The 16626-nt window shown below is 45.9% G+C and overlaps 1 protein-coding gene and 1 long non-coding RNA gene across 3 annotated transcripts in view; one reads left to right on the top strand and one right to left on the bottom strand.

Annotated features, from left to right (window-relative positions):
- The first annotated feature begins 956 nt into the window (after positions 1–956).
- Positions 957–16626, top strand: part of LOC138835797 (uncharacterized) — a 33459-nt gene continuing 17789 nt past the window's right edge. For both annotated transcript variants that reach the window (XR_011374725.1, XR_011374726.1), the window contains exons 1-2: positions 957–1046; positions 6184–6252. This is a non-coding gene — a long non-coding RNA (uncharacterized lncRNA). The remainder of the gene's footprint in view (positions 1047–6183; positions 6253–16626) is intronic.
- The window catches only part of LOC138835795 (protein FAM163A), a 66559-nt gene continuing 61639 nt past the window's right edge, over positions 11707–16626 (bottom strand). The window contains exons 3-5 of the mRNA XM_070034363.1: positions 16370–16391; positions 15263–15377; positions 11707–13460 (exon numbers count right to left, since the gene is read on the bottom strand). Of these exons, the coding sequence (XP_069890464.1) occupies positions 13050–13460; positions 15263–15355 (504 nt within the window). The 5' untranslated portion in view covers positions 15356–15377; positions 16370–16391 and the 3' untranslated portion in view covers positions 11707–13049. The remainder of the gene's footprint in view (positions 13461–15262; positions 15378–16369; positions 16392–16626) is intronic.

A 16626-nucleotide genomic window follows, 5' to 3' on the forward strand; every position in this document is an offset into this window, starting at 1 on the left:
GAAGAAGCCTCAATGGCAGCCAAGTCCAGCTCCAGAGCTGAAAGGTTAGAGGGTGGCAGCAACTTAAGACTCAGTGTGCCCAGGTGGCTGCTCCAGGCTCCGGAGCCTCAGAGATGGGACAGACTCCCACATGTGTCCCTGAGAGACTTCCCAGCGTGGCTCCTCATTCTTGGGCATGGATTTAGCAGAAGTTGACTTAGAAAAATCATCTTGTTGAAATGTAGCTTACAAAAATCAAAATAAGCTAAAGCATGAATTGAAAAAGCCTTGTTCCCCTCCCCTTGTCAGTTCCTATCTCCTCCCAGAAGAAAACTTATCAGCTTTGTGTGCGTCTCCAATGTAATATTTGATATTACAGCTTTCATCTTATTTAAAATCCTCAATTCTTAATTTTTTTCCCTTTCTTGCCAGTTCCTGACTGCTCACCTGGGGCCTGAGGTGTGGGGCAGGATGGGAGAAGGATCATGAGAAGAAGGGCAGGGTGCTGGAGAGGCCTTGAGGAAGGGGATCTTTAGATCAATCTAGAGCCTTCTGGTTTAGGGAAGGAGCTCGGAGGACTTGGTAAGGAGGGCAAGGCCTGTGGTCTAATTTCAACATTATTTGACCAGAGTGTAGATCCTCCCTGATGAGCGCTCCTTGGTTGGTTTTAGGAGCACAGATGTAATTCCCAATGGGTAGCACAATTCCAAGTCCAGCCAAAACATTGGGCTGCTCCTATAGGGATGGGCTGGATGGATGTAGCCCTGGCTTGCACTAGGGGGTGTGTACTGGACCCTCTGCTCCTCCACATGCTCAGATACCTGTGTCTTACGTTCAGATGCAGATGGGAAGATGACCTCATATGTCCAAGGTGGTCCAGCCATCAAGCCTTAGGCAGTTCGGAACTGACTTGTCCACTGGAACCCTGAGGTGACTTCTGCCCATCCCCCACTCCTATTGTGACTGGGGCTCCCTCTGCTGTAGATTGCGGGAGATGTGGGTGATTGGTGACAGAGAAAAGTGAGAAGGCTAGGTGTTCCTCTGAGGCCTGGTCAAGCCTCTCCCAGGTACTGGCCAACCAACGGGTTAAGAAGAAAAACCTGTATTAGTGGCTCACTCCTGTAATCCAACCTATTTGGGTAATCTGTTGGCTGTCTTTCTAGTTTAGTAACCATGTCCTTTGCTGTGGAGAAACTTTATATTTTAATATATCCCATTTCTCAAGTCTTTCTCCTCTGCACTGTGCCCTTGGGATTCTTTTTTGTTGCTGGTTGTAGGGCTTGAACTCTGGGCCTGGATGTTGTCCCTCAAGGCAAACACTCTACCACTTAAACCACAGCACCACTTCCAGTTTTCTGGTGGTTTATTGGAGATGAGTCTCATGGACTTTCCTGCCTGGGCTGGCTTTGAACTGAAATCCTCAGATCTCAGCCTCCTTGAGTAGCTAGAATTACAGGTGTGAGGCACCAATGCCCGGTGGACTTTTCAAAAAGTTTCTGCTTATGCCTACAGGTTCTAGTGTTTCTCCCTTCTTGCAGTCAGTAATTTCAGTTTCAGGCCTTGACATTGAGGTCTTTGGTCCACTTTGAGTTGATTTTAGTGCATGACAGACAGGGATCTAGTTTTAGTTTCTTGCTTCTGAATGCCATTTCCCCACCAATAATTGAAGAGGCTATCTCCCCCCCCCCACTGTATATCTTTGGCTCCATTATCAAATATTAAATAACTATAATTATATGGTTTTATTTCTGGTTCTTCTAGTCTGTTTCATTGAGCTTCAGGTCTATTTTTATGCCATACCAAGCTGTTTTTGTTACTATAGCTCTGTAGTATGGTTTGAGGTCTGGGATTGTGATATTACCAGCATTACTTTTTTTGTTTTTCTTTTTTGCCTAGAATTGTGTTAGCTGTTTGAGGTCTTTTGTTGTTATATATGAATTTTTGGATTTTCTTTCTATTGGTAAAGAATGTCATTGGAATTTTGATGGGGATTACATTAAATTTGTAGATCATTTTTGGCAGTATGGCCATTTTCACAATATTAATTCTATCCATGAATATGGAAGGTCTTTCCAATTCCTGATGTTGTCTTTGATTTCTTTTTTCAAATTTTTATAATTGTTGCTATAAATGTCTTTTGCTTCCAGATTTATTCCCAGAGATTTTTTTGAGGCTATTACAAATGGAGTTATTCCTAATTTCCTTCTCTGCTTGTACATTGTTGGTATACAGAAAGGCTACTGTTTTTGAAGGTTAATTAATGTATTGCTGCTTTGCCAAAGTGACTGATCAGCTCTAGAAGCTTGGGGATGAAGTCTTTTGGGTCTTTTAGATATAAGATCATGTCACCTGTAAATAAAGATAGAGCTATTTCCTTATGTGAATCCCTTTTATGTCTTTTTCTTGCCTTATTGCTCTGGCTAGAGTTTCAGAACTTGATTGAAGAAGAGTGGAGGGAGTGGACATCCTTGCCTTGTTCCTGATTTTAGAGGAAATGGTTTTAGTTTTTTCCTGTTCAGTATGACGTTGGCTGTTGGTCTGTCATATACAGCCTCTATTATTTTGAAGTATGTTCCTTCTATTCTTAAATTCTGCAGAGCTTTTAACATGAATGGATGTTGGATTTTGTCAAAGGCTTTTCTGCATCTATTGAGATGAGCATGTACTGTCTTGTCTTCAGTTCTGTTAATGTGATATATTATGTTTATTGATTTATTTATATTAAACCAGTCTTGCATCTCTAGGATGACCAACTTGATCATGATGTATAATTTTTTAATAGTTGCTAAATTCTGTTAGCTAGTATTTCATTGAAGAACTTTGTGTCTACGTCCATCACAGAGATTGGTCTATAGTTTTTTGTTTTTGGTCAGTTGTGGAGCTTGAACTCAGGGCCTGGGCATTGTCCCTGAGCTTTTGTGCTCAAGGCTAGTGCTCTATCACTTTGAGCCATAGCTCTACTTCTGTTTTTCTGGTAGTTAATTGGAGATAAGAATTTTATGGTCAGTTTCTCTGTGTTTGTTTTTCCTTCTTGTACTTGCTTAAGTCTTCTTGGTTGGGGCCAAACTCTGATTATTTCTAGATTGTTTGGTGTGGTTTCTTGAAGTGGAGTTTTGTGCTAGAGCCCCTGTCCCTCTGTTTGATCAGAGGGAGCTTGGTTAATTCCTGTCATTACTCTGCCATCTTGATTCATCTGACATGAAATTTTTGATAAATCTCTATGTTTTAATTTCTCTATGTTTATACTTTAACTTCCTTTAGTTGTTTCAGAAGGCCTATCAGAGTATCTTGGTTTTAGTGGATATTTTTCTCCAATTACATGGTAAGTATAGTCTCATGTTTCATACCCAAAGCTCATTCTCCACATCCTGCAATTCAATTTATATGTCACTTAAGAAAGTAAGAATCAACTATGTGACAAAATCAGGAAAGATTTTTCACTCATCTACTACTATTAAGTGCAGGCTGAAGAAGAATCAGCCTGTTCTTAATTTGATAGTACATGCCCATAATCCCAGCACTCAAGAGGATCACAAGTTCAAGGCTAGTCTGGACTCCTTGAGAGATCTTATCTCAGAAAAAGTTAGGGACTAGGAATGTGACATAGTGGTAAAGTGCTTGCCTAACATGCACGAAGCCCTGGGTTCAGTTCCTTAGTACCACATAAACAGAAAAAGCCAGAAGTGGTGCTGTGGCTCAAGTGGTAGAGTGCTAAGCTTGAGCAAAAGAAGCTCAGGGACAGTGCCCAAGCCCTGAGTTCAAGCCCCAGGACTGGCAAAAAAAAAAAGTCAGCCAGGTCCTACAACAATATAATTTTAAAAACGAGTAGTACTGTAGTGCTCTCATGCTTGATCTACATCTCCAGTGAAAATGAGAGCATCTTCTATATTCTGTTCATCATTATTTTAACGGTTAAAGAATTATTATTATTATTTTTTGGGTCCAGTCGTGGGGCCTGAACTCTGGGCCTGGGCGCTGTCCCTCAGCTCTTCAGCTCAAGGCTAGCACCCTACCAGTTGAGCCACAGCGCCACTTCCGGCTTTTTTCTTTTTTGCTTATGTGGTGCTGAGGAATCGAACCCAGGGTCTCAGGCATGCAAGGCAAGCGCTCTACCACTGAGCCACCTTCCCAGCCCTCAAGAATTATTTTTATGCCTCAAGTAGTATTACTCTTTTAAATAAAAGCAAGTGAAGCAGCCTGTATAAGTAAAGACTAAAGATAACTTAGAATAGTTTTTTTTTTAAAAAAATGATCAGAGCCAAGCATGGTAAGACATGTCGGTAATTACAGTTTCTTGGGAAGTAGTAGCAGGAAGATCACAGGATTGAGGCCAGGTCAGGGGAAGTTAATGAGATCTTCCTATCTCAAAATGAAATACAAACAAAAGGGTAGGGGCATATCTCAAAGTGTAGTGTTTGCCTAGCATACTTCAGGTCCTGGGTTCCTTCCCCAGTCTCCCCTCTCCCCACGATCTGAGTAAGAGGTAGGGATGTAATGCTTGGTAGAATGCTTGCCTATCATATATTAGGCTCTGGGTTAGATCCTCAACGGGGAAAAATAACTAGGAATTGTCATTAGATTAGGAAATAGACATTTCCTAATGTTAGAGAGAAAAACAGGAAACGGCTGGCAACATTCTTTTCTTCACTTGGGTAGTGGTTATAGAAGCATTTATTATTCATTAAACTGCCCTTTCTCATTTTTTTAATTCTAAAATTTAAGTTCAAATTATTTTCATAGTTTGCTTTATTCTCTATAGCTTCTTTGTAGTGCTGATTGAAATCCATGTCTTTTAGAACTATAGACTGTGACTTACAGTTTCAAAAACACAGAGTTAAAGCATTTGAAGGCCTTAAGGGTGTTTATTCCAAGGCAGAGATATGGCTGGGAGAGATGAGGAATGTAGCTTACTTGAGGAGTCTGCTAAGATAACCAGCCAAGACTACTTTTTACAGCTGTGACTATCTCAAAGCTGCCTTGGAGCAACATTAGACATTTTATGGAAAATGTGTCAAGAATGCCTGCATGTTTGCAGCTCAGTTTCCACATTCACTTCAGTAACCTAGGAAGAAAACAACAAACTATCAACATACATCCAGTCTATACCATGATAATTCCTGTCCCAGGACAGAATTATTTCTAGATGTTGCCGTGTTTTCATTAAAATTAATTTATTTTTACTGGGGGTGAGGTGGGGTGGGGAGAGAGTAGCAGAGAGAAAAAAGAAAATATCATCCTTTATAAACTTATGAAAACTGTTTCCTGTATGGACACACATGTATGTATGTATATACTTATATATGTTAGAATATACTTATTGAACTTATTTATTCACAGATTTGCAGAATCTTAAGCCTTTATTTTTGTGCTATTATTGGGGCTTGAACTTAGGGCTCTTGTACTTTTGTTTGACTTGTTCACTCATGGTTTGCATTCTTATTTGAGCCAGTCTGGCATTTTTCTGCTTAATTAGACATAGAGTCTCATAGTCTTTTGGGCTGGGTTTGAACCCAGATACTCTAACCTCAGCCTCCTGAGTTGCTAGGATTACAGGTGTGTACCTCTGCCTGGCTAGGTATTGAACTTTTTTTTTCTAATGGCATGTAGCTCTTTTCAGTGATCTTGCATTTAGAGATCAGGAAGTCTAGAGAAAATCTACCTTTCACCTTCTTTCCATCCCTCTATCCAGGAGAGTGGGAGGGTGGTTACAAATTCTGTTGCCTGGTTAGAGTCTTAGCCTCCTTAACTTTCTGCTACTGTGGTGACAGTATAAATTGGTCTTCAAGACAAGGCCTTTCCCTTTGGTTGGGCCTGTGTGTTTAGAAGGGATTCAGACTGTGAAGCCAGGCCTCTATTTAAGCCTGACTTGTTTAGATAGATCCAGAACAAATACTCTCATGACCAAAATGCTGAGGAGCATCCTTATGAGGTTTATTTCTTCCCATGTAAAAAGTGCCCTTTTTGGCCCATTGGGCAAGGGCACTGTAACTTGCTCTGATGAAGCATCTTCACTTTCAGCACGGCATAGATGGAGATGGAGGCAGCAATGTACAGGTGGTTGGTGGCGCTTGGTGGGCAGTCTGCTTCCTGCCAGCCACAGTGCAAGTAGAAGGTAGCTTGGTAGTCTATACAAGTTGGGGCCAGAATTGTATTTATAATTTTGCCACCATGAGCACCACTAAGCTGCTTCAACTCATCTTGCAGTAGAAGCCGGTGGATAGACACCCTCCAAGCAACCAAGAATCACAGAGAAAAGCTGCTGCAAATCACACGGTAAATAGTTGAACAAAGCCAGTACTTTTCAGACAACCAGGATTACAGCAGGTTTTGGAAGCTGCATAGTAAAAGGTACCCTGGGTTTTATTTGTTAGGAAGTTTCTATTTGTTGGAAGGAGGGCACGTAAAGGGCCACATGACAGTCAGGGAAGTTGAGGCTGCTATGACTCATGGCTTAGTTTACAGCTGTGCTGATGCTTCCTGCCCTTCTCCCAGGACTCTGATGGCTTCTCAGGGGGACGATTCAGGAAGTGGGAAGGCGGCCCTGCAGGGTCTTGGCACTTCCAGCCCTCCAGGCGGTTCTCCCTTGCTTTCCTAATCCTGAAGATCCCGATGGCTCTGCATTGAATGCATTCTCTTCCCTCCTGGCCAAACACTCGGGCCCCTTCCCTCCTGCCCTTCCTCTTTCTTTACCCCCTTCTGGAACACCTGGAGTCCCTAGCCACTTTCTGGTAGCCAAGAAGCCAGCACGTGAAGCCAACACATTTCTAAGTGAAGTCCAGTGGAGCGACGGTTGAATAAGCGAAGGAATCCAGGCTTTAGATGAAGGCTGGAAGTCCTTCCAGAAGCTTTCTGCTTCCCCATTCCAACCCAAACCTTGAAGTTGGGAGCCAGTGAAAGAAACACATAGTCAAGCTGGGCACTGTGCTCTTGGGTTGGTTTATGTATTCGTTCATTTGTTCATTCATTTCTTCATTATTGGGATAAAATGCAATGCCAGGTTGATGGACAGTCCTTCAAACAGCTGCAGGCACTTTATGGAAGAGAGGTAGTGAGTGAAGTGGTTATGGCAAAGGCTTCCACAGGGAGAGGTGGTGAGAGAAGAGTCATTTTGGAGAGGAGATTGGTGATATATATTTGTTTGCTTGTTTTTCTGGTGCTGAAGCTTGAACTCAGGACCTGGGCTTAAGGCCAGAACTCTACCACTTGAGCCAAAGAAATGAGTCTCATGGAGTTTCCTGACCAGGCTAGCTTTGAACCAAGATTCTCAGATTTCAGACTTCTGAGTAGCTACGATTACAAGCACAAGCCACGGTACTGACTCTGAGATGTACCTTTTTGTCCTGGCATTTTTTTTAAGTAAGAAGGGAGGTCTTAGCTGGGCACCTAGCTACTCAGGAGGCTGAGATCTGAAGATCACAGTTCAAAGCCAGCCCAGGCAAGAAAGTCCATGATACTTTTATCTCCAATTAACCACCAGAAACCTGGAAGTGGCGTTGTGTCTCAAGTGGTAGAGTGCTCCCCTTGAGCTGAAGAGCTCAAAGACAGTGCCCAGGCCCTGAGTTCAAGCCCCACAACTGACCCAAAAAAAATGGAAGTCTTAAAGGGGTAGTTTAAAGAGCTTTTTATTAATTTATTTACACAGTATCTATTTCCATTTTGGATTAATATTTTGCTTTTATGGAAAAAACTTATTTATATACAAATTCTTATCTAAAAATGCTTGAGTAGCTAGGATTATAGGCTTGAGTTACCAGTCCCTGGTTTAACTTGTCTTTACTAATCCAACTATATTTATGACAAAAGGAAACAAAAAAGATTTTCTGTCCACTTTTGGCTATAGATAGTATGTAAACTTTGCGGATTTTGATTTCTATGCTTTTACAGAATTTTTCTCTTTGGTCTTCTATGTGTCTAAAAATTCCAGAATGTAACATTCCAGGTAAATCTGGTTAAGATAAAACTAAAAGAAACCAACAGATGGATAATGCATAAAAAGCCCCAATCTTTACAAGTTAACCCTGTTAACTTGTCAGTCTAGTATACAATGATTTGATCTTCCGAGATACAGGAAAGAGAAAGAGTAAATTCCTTTGTCTTTCACAACACTGTGGGGCAAGTTTTTCAGGAGAATTGTCCAGAATTAGAGAGTAAAACTATAAAGACAGTCTCCCCCATCGTGATAAGGAATCAGATCTGCTTTCCAGATTGAAAATGAAAGGAGTTTTCTTGAGTCTCCTAGGATGTCTTGCCCAAAACATGTTGCCAGATTTGGGTCACTGATTCCTGGGGTCAGAAAGTTCAGAATTTCTTCAGAGAATTTAAGGATGGATATGGAAAAGACTTAAGCAGAAGCAGGTTTGTTGGACAGTGGACAGGCTCAAAAGGGGGTACTGTGTTAGAGGTACCAAGACCTCATGCTTTATTGAAATCTGCAGATTTGGGGGTGATCAGTGCTGGAAAAGTGGGTTATGTGTTATTAACTTTGAAAGCTGGGCTATGGATGATCTATCAGTCTCTTCTATATGTTGGGAGTGGGGAAGTTTTTAGCCTCAATCACACTTGGGGCTGTTATTTGCTGTGGACTCTAAGGACTGATTCAGCAAGCCCCTGCTGTCTGTCGCAAGTCATTCCATCAACATCAGTAATCCAGGATGTGATTTCTTACAACATCCAAGTCATCTTTCTCAGTGCATCCTGACTCTCTGCCTAACTCTGATATCACGACAAGTCCTCCACAAGGTTCGTCGTTTGTGAACTTCTTCTTGAGATAATCAGTGAGCTCTGAATAGCTCTTTTAAATTTGAATGTAGAAAACTGGATGAGAAGATTCCTCTCTGTGAAGTCCCTGCTAAAACTTAGGGACAGGATGACAGGGAATGAATCTGGGCCCTTTGGTTGGCATGATGCAACTTAGAGGTGTAGAGCCAATGGTATCTGGGGCACCAGACCTCTGTTGCTCAGAGAAGCCGTGGAGGGTTAGGGTGAAGGCCCGAGATCTTGATCACTGTTTCCCCCTCTTCACCTATCTTCCCTTTCATACCTGGACAGTAGAGTGGCTGGAGGCTGAGATTGGGGAGGTCAAAGGCCACCAGGCAAAAGAGCTTGGCCAGGGCTGGGGTTCCATCAAGCCCCAAACCAGGCTGATGTGTCATGGGGAGCCCGACTTTAGCAAGGCATCAAGTGGGCAGGTAGAAATAGAGGTGAGGCGGGTGTTGGTTTGAGGCTGGGGTGGGTGGGTTTCTTGCTAAGCTTTGCCTCAGGGTCTGACTTCTGTTGCCAGAGGAGAACTACAGTAGTAAAACAGTGGCACCTCACTCCCTGTGGTGGGGGTGAAACTCTGCTCCCTTTGGCACCAGGGAAGGCATGGTGTTGGGTCGGGGGCCTGGCAGGCTCTCCAGGCTGCCCTGTGGGTGCCCAGCTGTGTGGTCACCACCGCTATAGCCCACAGTAGGGAAACAGCCTCTCTTTCACAGTCTTGTGTGCATGCACATGCGCACACTCTCACTCTTGAGTTTTCCTCTCATGCACAAAGCTATTTCCGGGCCTTGCATTCCCCATTCCACACCACTCATTTCACAGTCTCTACCCGACTCTCTTATCTCGTGTTCCATGCAACACTGGGCTGCTATGTGACACAGTTGACTCTCCCTAGGCCTTCGGAGTGCTTGTGATCTGACTCAGCACTCCACACGTGGGGAAATGGCAGGCCTGAAAAGTGAGGGCAGGGCAGGGTAAAGCCACTGACTCTGATGAGTCTCCCCATTGTGGGCAGGACCACTTCCACCTGAGGTGGGACAACAGCCACTACACTTCAGTGCCCCCTGCCAAAACCCAGTAACTCCGGCGACACCTGCAGTGAGGGAGGGCTGTGTGGAGCTGTAGGCAGGAGAAGGAGGGGAAGCGGGTAGATTGTGCTGTTGGAAGGGAGCATTAGCTCTGAAGTCCATGCCCGGTTGCCCCCATTCCCTGGGTGAAAAAATGCAGGAGCCTGTGGCGGTTTCTATTTCAAATTTCTCCTTTATTTTGACATTCACTTGGTTGAGACTCCAAGTTATCAAAGATGCAAGACAAGAATTCTGCAGCAGGAGTAGTGACGTGAGGTGGAGAAAGATGACAGAGAGGACTGGATGTTCCCCAGTCCCTCCTCCTCCTCTTCCTGTTCAGGGTTCAGTCTGAAGAGTGTACAAAGAGTGTCCCATAGTAGAGATTCCACAGCTGCAAAGGTGCTGTTTGGTGCAGTGAGCTGCCTCTTCCACAGGGTGGCGCTCTCACAGCTACAGTGAAGCAGGCAGATGATGATCTTGAGTCTGGGCCCTGGGCCATGTAGGCTGCATGAGGAAGGGTGGACCCATCTTTCTAACACCCTGGACCCAGATTTTGACTTGTGTGTTAGCAGCATGTAGGTTGGGAAAGCTATAGAAAATGCAATGGTAGAGGGTGCTTTGTACTCAGTCCCCAACAGAAACAGGGGCAAGAAGCCGGTGATAGTAACCTGGGTTGTCCTGGTTCTTTCAGAGGCAGTCAGCTGATGGTATTGTTTTGGGTGAGGAAAGCTGTGGCTGTGGAATGGGCTGGCAGGAGAGCAAGGCACTGGGCTGGTCATCAAGAAGAGGGGAGGGCTGTGAGGCCCAGCAGCTGGTTCAAGGGGTTCCATGTGGCCTTATGAAGACAGATGGTGAGGTGGGGTGCAGTAAAGCTGCCATCCAAACTGCCTCTCTGCACGAGGAGAAAGATCTCACTGTCCCTCCGGGGGTAGCTTCCTGACACAAGAACACAGCTTCCATTGGAGATCACTGGGGGACGTGTGTGTGTCCACAGACATATTTGCTTTTCCCTGACACATGGAGTTTTTTTGTGTGAGGAGACTGGGCTGAAAGATGGGATGAAAGATGACGAATATGGTTGTAGATATTAAGTTTAGTTTGCAGCTATGGAAAATACAACTATGAACGCTGTTGAGATTGTTTTGGGAAGAGAGGAAGGGAAAATGATGGAAGGAGATGAGTTGTGATCAATTGTCCAGCGGGAAATGTGTACAATTATCACAGTATCTTTCCTCCCATCTAGCTAATGTAAGGTAGTAAAAGGAAAAAAAAGGGATCGTTTGTTTGTTGGTTTCATTCCTTAACAAACATCTTTTCTGAAGCCCAGGATTAGATAGCCGGTGAGTCCTATACCTACCTCCCATTCCAAGTTGGGATGAAAGCCGGGAGGGGGGGTTGGGGGGGAGAGGGGAGGGGGGGAGGGAGGCTGGGGGGAGGGGGGAGAGGGGGAGGGGCAGGGAGCACAACCAGGACAGCAGAGGTTTGAGGAAGTCCTTAGTTTCATGGCGCACTAGAGAGCCCTTAGAATATGTCTTGTTTCCCTGGAGAAAATGGAGTCTCCAAGAAGCTAAGTGGTCGGTCCTTTCTATATATGAACAGTAAGCAAAATATGGCTAGACACTGACTTCTGGTTTTCAACCCAGTGTGTGCTAAATCCAAATTAAGATACAAGGTCCTGGGGCCGGGTGAGACGAGAAGCAACGATTCCCCTTCCCTCCCCACACTGGAAATTGCACCCTGCCCTGTGTCCAATGCAAAAACCAAGAGGTCAGGGAAAAGCCAGTCTTGCCTCTGCCTAACCTTTGCAGCATTCAATCAGGCATACTTGCAAAAGAGAGAGAGAGAGAGAGAGAGAGAGAGAGAGAGAGAGAGAGAGAGAGAGAGAGAGAGAGAGAGAGAGAGAGAGAGAGAGAGAGAGAGAGAGAGAGCAAGCATAAGGCCACAGTTGGGTTCTGAGCCGGAAGTGAGCCTTGGACATGGGGCTGGAATGAGATGGTCAGAAATGGCCCATTGCAATGAGACTGGGAGTGGAAGGGCCAAGGGAGGGCGCAAGCATGGAATCCAGTTCTTAAGACATATCCGATCCTGTGTAGCCCTCTAGTGCTCAGGAGTCAGGGCTGTTGCTCCTAGTGGGATAAAGAAAATCTGCTCAGTGATGGGACAAGTGGATGTTGAAGTAGAGCACCTGACCTCTAAAGGATTATATGTAGGTGGGCAGCATAACCCCCTGGGGACTCCAGGCTTGTCCTGTACCAGTGGTACTGGCCACTTCAATCGTCTTTTCTTTCTTGCCTCCTTGAGGGTCATTTGTTTCTATTTAGTTGATATCCCTTCCACCCTGCAACTTCTAAAGGTAGCAAAGCTCTCATGGCTCCTGATAGTGGTGTGTGTGTGTGTGTGTGTGTGTGTGTGTGTGCATCCTCCTAGGATTGCATCCACATGTACTGCTTGCTCCGCATAGAGGACCAGGCTCAAGGCAAGTTACTAGAATTCTGACAACAAAAGACAGGGAATGCTTCTCCAGCAGGGGGCGTCTGGTTCCTGAGGCAGTGAAATGATTGTGGAGGAGACCAGGTTATACAGTGGCTTCTCGGTGCAGTCACCATAAATACCCCTGTGCCCACTCATATGGTACTGGAGGAAGGGGAAGATACAGTGGAGCTGTGTTCAGTAATCAGTATCTCTTTGGAGCAGCTACAGTGACCATACTGTCTATGATAGCCAACGTCTAGACTTAAATTGGTTCTTGATGAGTTTTAGCAAGCAAGTCCTGAAAAAGTCCCTTTACCATACCTTCCCTGTCCTCTCAAACTGTGATGTCCAGTCCTCACTTCTCTCCTTGACCTTCATCTCCCTTTCTAACAGGTACAACTTCACCTCCCAAGGACGCTGGAAGCCTACAGAACTTTCTCTTAGCTTTCCTCTGTTGTTCCTTTGCACAGCCTAGCAAAGCCAGGGGTTCGGGGTCCCTGAAACGGTTGTGGTGACCCTGGGGCAGGAAGTCCCTACAGAAACTGGCAAAGCTGAGGACTCAATCTATCAGGCCCCACGGCTGAGCCGCGGGGTAGGAGCCAGGCCACGCCTTGGTTCTCCTCAGTAACTTGAATCCAGGTGAACCCTCTGCTATGGATCGAGAAAAGCCAGAGAAACTGAGATGGTCTTTGAGGGGCCATTGGAGAGCCGTCTGCTGTCCAGCGCTCCTGCCAGGGCAGCAGCGATGGTGTGTGTGCAGGTTGGGGGACGGGGTTACACATCTGTACTAATAGCCCTTGGATTGGTGAAGGCCTCACGCCCAGAGCCTGGCCAGGTCACCGGGTAACTCTGGGGTGCTGCCAATTTGAGAGAGGGGGGTCCCCCCTCTTTGTAGTAGGTGGGAGCAAAGGAGAGCCTCTCGCTTCCACCCCCATTGGGCACCATGTCAGCCGTCCGTATGTAAAAGGGGGAGTGGTATGGGGAGCAAGTGGTGCAGTGGCCGGCTGCCGCTCCACATGGCTGGCTGCAGGGCTCAATAGTGAGAGGTGCCAGGCTGCATCTGCCGTCCAGGGCTTGGGAGCTGCAGGCATTGCAGGTAGACACTCTGGGATGGGTGGGAAAGTCGTGCTCCTCTTCCTCGTCCTCATCTGCATCCTCCACAGTGCTCTTCCTGCAGCAGTAATACTAGGGGGAAGACAGAGGGATGGCTGAATAGTTGATTATCTGTGCTTCCCTGCTCCTAGCCCCAGTGCACTCTGTGTGTGTGTGTGTGTGTGTGTGTGTGTGTGTGTGTGTGTGTGTGTGTGTGTGTGTGTGTGTGTGTGTATGTGTGTGTGTATGCAGGTACTGACCCTGGAACTCAGGACTTTGGCCAGTGCTCTACCACTTGGCCACATCACCATTTCTAGCTTTTTGCTGGTTAATTGGACATAAGAGTTTGAGGATTTCTCTGCTTAGGCTGTCTTTGAATTGTGATTCTCAGATTTCATCTTTTTTTTTTTTTTTTTTGTAGGTTGTCAGCCACAGTGCCACTTGTAGCTTTTGAGTGGTTATTTGGAGATAAGAGTCTCACAGACTTTTCTGCCTGGGCTGGCTTTGAACTGTGATCCTCAGTTCTCAGCCTCCTGAGTAGCTCAGATTACAGATGTGAGCCACTGGCATCCAGCAAATTTCAGCATCTTCACTAGCTAGGATCATAGGCATGAGCCACCAGTGCCTGCTTTAGAGCACTTTTTTTTTTTTTTTTTTTTTTTGTCGGTTGTGGGGCTTGAACTCTGGGCCTGGGCGTTGTCCCTCAGCTCTTCAGCTCAAGGCGAGCGCTCTACCACTTGAGCCACAGCGCCACTTCCTAGAGCACTTTTTTTTTCTACAAGAGAAACAGAATTTCATTTCTGATTTTTATATTAATCAAGTAGGAATTTTAAAATGGAAATTTTACATATAGAAAAAGTTTTCAAAGGTAAAGAACATCCATAAACACGCAGATTCCTGTATTACAAACGCTAGTATTTTGTAGAACCATGCTCTCTGAACCTTCAAGAAGATTCAGGACCTAAATATGTTATTTATTTATGTCGATAGCTTGGGTGCTATCCCTGTGCTCTTCAGCTCAAGGCGAGTGCTCTACCACTTGAGCCACAGCACCACTTCCAATTTTCTAGTGGATAATTGGAGATAAGAGTCTCACAGACTTTTCTGCCTGGGCTGGCTTTGAACTGTGATCCTCAGATCTCAGCCTCCTCAGTAGCTAGGAGTACAGGTGCAAGCCACCGACGCCTGGCTAAATATGTTTTTAGAATGATTACATTTAATTTTTTTTTGTTGGTTATGGGGCTTGACCTATGGGCCTGGGTGCTATCTTTCAGCAGTTCAGCTCAAGGCTACCACTTGAGCCACAGCTTTTTCTGTTTATGTGGTACTGAGGAATGGAACTCAGGGCCTCATGCATGCGAGGCAAGCATTCTACCACTGAGCCACCTTCCCAGCCCCTAAAAAAATTTTTTTTAGTGTACTTTTGAGTGTGCACAGGTTCCCATGCAACACTTTGTTGGTGCTGGAGTTAAAACTGAACACCAGAGGCCACACCCCACAGTATGTGGTTCAAGCTTTGCAAGGTCAATACCTCATCCTTGCTTTTTCCCGTTTCTTTCTCAGTCTGGTTGAGAGGGGTGGGAAGGGGGGGTGGGGGAGATACACAGCCTGCTGAGAATGGTACTGGGGCTGTTAGCAGCAGCTGTCAAAGTACTCCTAAATCTTGGTCTTGCCACCTGTCCTGTGAGGGTGAACACAATGATGGGGCATCTTCCAAACATACTCTCTGGGTGTCTCCAAAGGGACCAGGTGTGAGGAGAGATGCACAGCTCCCTTCTGACCACCCCAGCTTCCAGCCCTTGATTCACCCCGCCCCTCTTCCATGACTTTGGGCTGAGTCCTGAGTGGAACTCTGGTTTCCGTCCCGCCTCTGGCCCCAGGCCCCAGGGACTGACCTGGAGCCTGCAGTAGCACAGGACTGCAATGATACAGAGGAGGATCACAGTAGCCAGGATTCCGCCGGTGATCACAACCGTTCCCGCTGTCATCCGCCCGACGCCCCATCAAACTCTGCAAGATGGGTGCCGAGTGAGCAGTCATGGCAGGATACCTTCTGCATAGCTGGTGGCAGAGTGCCCTGACAGTAGCAGTAGCTGGGAGGGTCCTAGCCCCTAAGGACTGACTGAACACTGAGCATCTGCTCAGGACCTAAGCCAGGTCTCAGGTACCTGAAGCCAGGAACTCTAAGTCAAGGCAGGAGGCTTACGACTACTTTGTTGGGGGAGAGGGGGCAGAGTGCCAATTCTCTTCCCTGTCTCTGTCCAGCATCAAAGGTTCTTTCTGTCTTTCCTTTCAGTCCTCTACTCCTCCCCGTCTTTCTCTTTTCTTTTCGAAGCCTTGTGCATGCTATTGGAGCATTTTAAAGTGAGTATGTTCCCAGTCCTCTTTGCATCCTTCTTGATCTCCTCTTCTAGGGCTCCTCGACACAGGGCACACTAGATTAATTAGTGCCATGGACTGAGGGCTTTGTCTATGGGCGGCACCGTGCTACGTACTCCCTGAGTGCTCTCGTGAATCCTCACCATCACATTTTGGGGGGTAGCTACAAATTATCTCGACATTTGAGGAACTGAAGCTGTGATGAACTTGGCTGGGCCCAGGCTGTCCATTACTGCTACCCCAAGCACAAACTGCTGTCCTGAGCACAAACCCAAGTGTGTTGGCGGGGGAGGGGAGGGCCCCAAACTCAAACCCACACTCCTTTTGGGTATATCTCTCCTCTTCCCCAAACCACTGTGGAAAGCAAAGATGAGGTGAGTCCAGGGAGAATGGGCAGCAGCATTCTGACTCATGGATGGCTGTGGCCAGGCTGGGGAGATTGGTCCTGGCCTAGGGAACCAAATAAATAGGACAGAGACAAGCAATAGGTATAAGGCTACTCAGGCCTCAGGCAGGTCAGTGGGCAAGGATTTTCCAGCCTTCCAGGCTGATGGGATCAGGGACCAGGGCAGTGGGCCTTGACATCTGGAGGATAGAATGAATGAATGACAGTGATCACTTACGTTCAGTAAAGGGAATGGTGACCTGCAAGACAACAAAAAGAACAAAAGTGTTGAGAGAACAGTGTGGCTGGATGGAAAGCCCCAAGGATGGTGTATTCTCTAATCACCCCACTGTCATCTCTACTTCTCACCTAAATGTCCCGCTTCCCATTGTTACCTCAATATAAACAGGCTAAAGCTGTTGAAATGGAGCTCAGGGGTCCTCTCAGCTCTCTATGTGTGTAGTTCCACCAGGGCTGCTCTGAAGGGCTTTGTAG

Source organism: Dipodomys merriami, unplaced genomic scaffold, assembly GCF_024711535.1.
Source record: "Dipodomys merriami isolate MVZ:Mamm:240054 unplaced genomic scaffold, mDipMer1.0.p SCAF_24, whole genome shotgun sequence".
Taxonomy (NCBI): Eukaryota; Metazoa; Chordata; class Mammalia; order Rodentia; family Heteromyidae; genus Dipodomys; species Dipodomys merriami.